Source organism: Fonticula alba, assembly GCF_000388065.1.
Source record: "Fonticula alba strain ATCC 38817 unplaced genomic scaffold supercont2.15, whole genome shotgun sequence".
Lineage (NCBI taxonomy): Eukaryota > Rotosphaerida > Fonticulaceae > Fonticula > Fonticula alba.
The window spans coordinates 395,210-397,161 of NW_009242985.1; the positions used below are offsets into that span (position 1 = coordinate 395,210).

General features: G+C 78.0%; 1 protein-coding gene across 1 annotated transcript in view; it reads right to left on the bottom strand.

Annotated features, from left to right (window-relative positions):
* Window positions 1–1,006, bottom strand: part of H696_05952 (hypothetical protein) — a gene marked incomplete at its 5' end in the record, with an annotated part of 4,700 nt that extends 3,694 nt beyond the window's left edge. The window contains 3 exons of the mRNA XM_009499720.1: window positions 75–303; window positions 377–723; window positions 900–1,006. Of these exons, the coding sequence (XP_009497995.1) occupies window positions 75–303; window positions 377–723; window positions 900–1,006 (683 nt within the window). The remainder of the gene's footprint in view (window positions 1–74; window positions 304–376; window positions 724–899) is intronic.
* Between the last annotated feature and the right edge of the window lie 946 nt (window positions 1,007–1,952).

Sequence of the window (1,952 nt, forward strand, 5' to 3'; positions counted from 1 at the left end):
GGTGAGCCGGTGGCCGGGCGGGGCGGGATGAGGCCTGGGTGGGGCGCGGCGCGGCGCGGGAGGCGGGGGCGTACCTCGTGGAGCATGAGCGGGCAGCCGGCGTACCGGGCGCGAAAGGCCCCGGCGATGGCGGCCGGGCAGGCGTCGGCGGCCGGGGGCAGGACCCGGAGCCGGGCCGCGGCCAGGGGCTGGAGCGCGGCCAGCGGCACGAGCACCGGCGGCGGGCCGCCCCCCGGGGCCAGGGCCGCGGCATCGGCCGGGTGCAGGCGCGCCCGTGTGGGCGACGTGCAGCCGGTGTCCGGGCTGGCCGGGAAGGGGTCCGTCAGTTGGTTGGCCGGCAGGGCGCGGGGACGGGGCAGGGGGAGGATGTGCGCACCGGAGCAGCACAAAGTGCCGGTCCTGGGCCAGGTACACCGGGCCCGGCGGGCGGATGTCCAGGTCGGCGGCCACCCGGGCAAAGGTGTCCTGCGAGACGAGCAGCCGGCCCGGGGTGCAGGCAGGGTCGATGTCCGGCTGGAGGAAGGCCAGCGTGTCGGCCGGGCGCCGGGCCCGGGCCACGGTCAGCACCGGCGGGTCGGCCACGCCGCCCGGGCCGAGGAACGACACGAGCACCTGGCGCGTGGCCAAGTCCGCCGTGGTGATGATGCCCCGGCGGACCGCGGCCCCGGTGTGGTCGACCAGGTGGGCAATGAGGCCGGCCTGGGCGTTGTCCAGGTGCACGGGCTGGCCGGGGCGCCGCGGGCATGGGTGCGTGAGTGCGTGAGTGCATGTGTGAGTGCGTGAGTGCGCGAGTGCATGTGTGCGTGAGTGCATGTGTGTGTGTGTGTGTCTGTGCTTTTCTGGGCTTGCGCATTTCTGCGTGTGCGCGCGTCTGAGAGGCGGGGATGGCCCCGGCGTACCTGTCCCTGCTCGAGGGGCACCCCGGCGAGGGCATGGCCGAGGCCGCGGCCCGATGCGGCCGGCGAGTCCATGACCCCGGGCGAGTGGACATGGATCAGCACCATGGACAGGGCCGGGGGCGGGGCGGCCGGGCGCAGGACCGGGGGCCGGGCGCGCTGCCGGGCCAGCAGGACGGCCAGGTCGTCCGGGTGGGCGATGATGCCGGGCGCGGGATCGTGCGACCCGGGGAGCGGGCTGTCGTCGGGCCGCGGGGAGGCCGGGCAGGGCGGGCCGGTCAGTGTCGGGGGTGCCGCCACCGGGCGAACGGGCGGGCGGGCGGGCGGGCGGGAAAAGCGAGCGGGCCGGCTGGGGCCCGGCAGGCAGAGGATGGCCGAGGCGCCCTCGGGCGGGTGCGCGCGCGCGCGCGCACCGGAGAACATAGTGGCGCCCGGCGTGGCGGAGGTAGGGCTCCGGGGCGGCGGGGTGGCGGGCCGGCGGCAGCAGGCCCGGCGGCACGTGGAGGACGCCGCGCGGGGCCAGGTCCGGGGGGCGGGCGGCCGCCTGCAGGCAGAGGCCCCGTACGGTGGTCCCGAGCAGGCGGCACTCCAGGAAGTCCGGGGCGCCGGTGAGCTGGAGCCGCGGCTCGGCCGGGGCGAAGTGGAAGCGCGTGCTCGGCAGGTGGATGCCGTGGCGGAGGGGCCCGGCCGGGGCGCCGGCCGGGCCGCCGAAGAGCGCCTCAAACTCCAGGGTCACGGCTTGGGCGCCGGCGCGCGCGGCCCGGGCCTGGCCCACGCGCAGCGGGAGCCCGATGTCGCCGATGCGCAGGGCCTCATAGGGGATGTCCACGGGGCCGGGCTCGGCGGGGGTGACGCGCACCCGGGCCATGACCACCGCCGGCAGGTCGGTGACCAGCTCGAGATGCTGGACGGCCGGCGCGGGGCCGAGGTCGCCGGCGGGCGGGGAAAACACGCGCCCGAGGTCGGCGGCATGCATGAGGAAGCAGCCCTCGGCGGGGGGGTGCTTGCGACTGGCGTTGGGTCTGGGCGTGGGCGTGGGCGTGGGGTTGGAGCAGG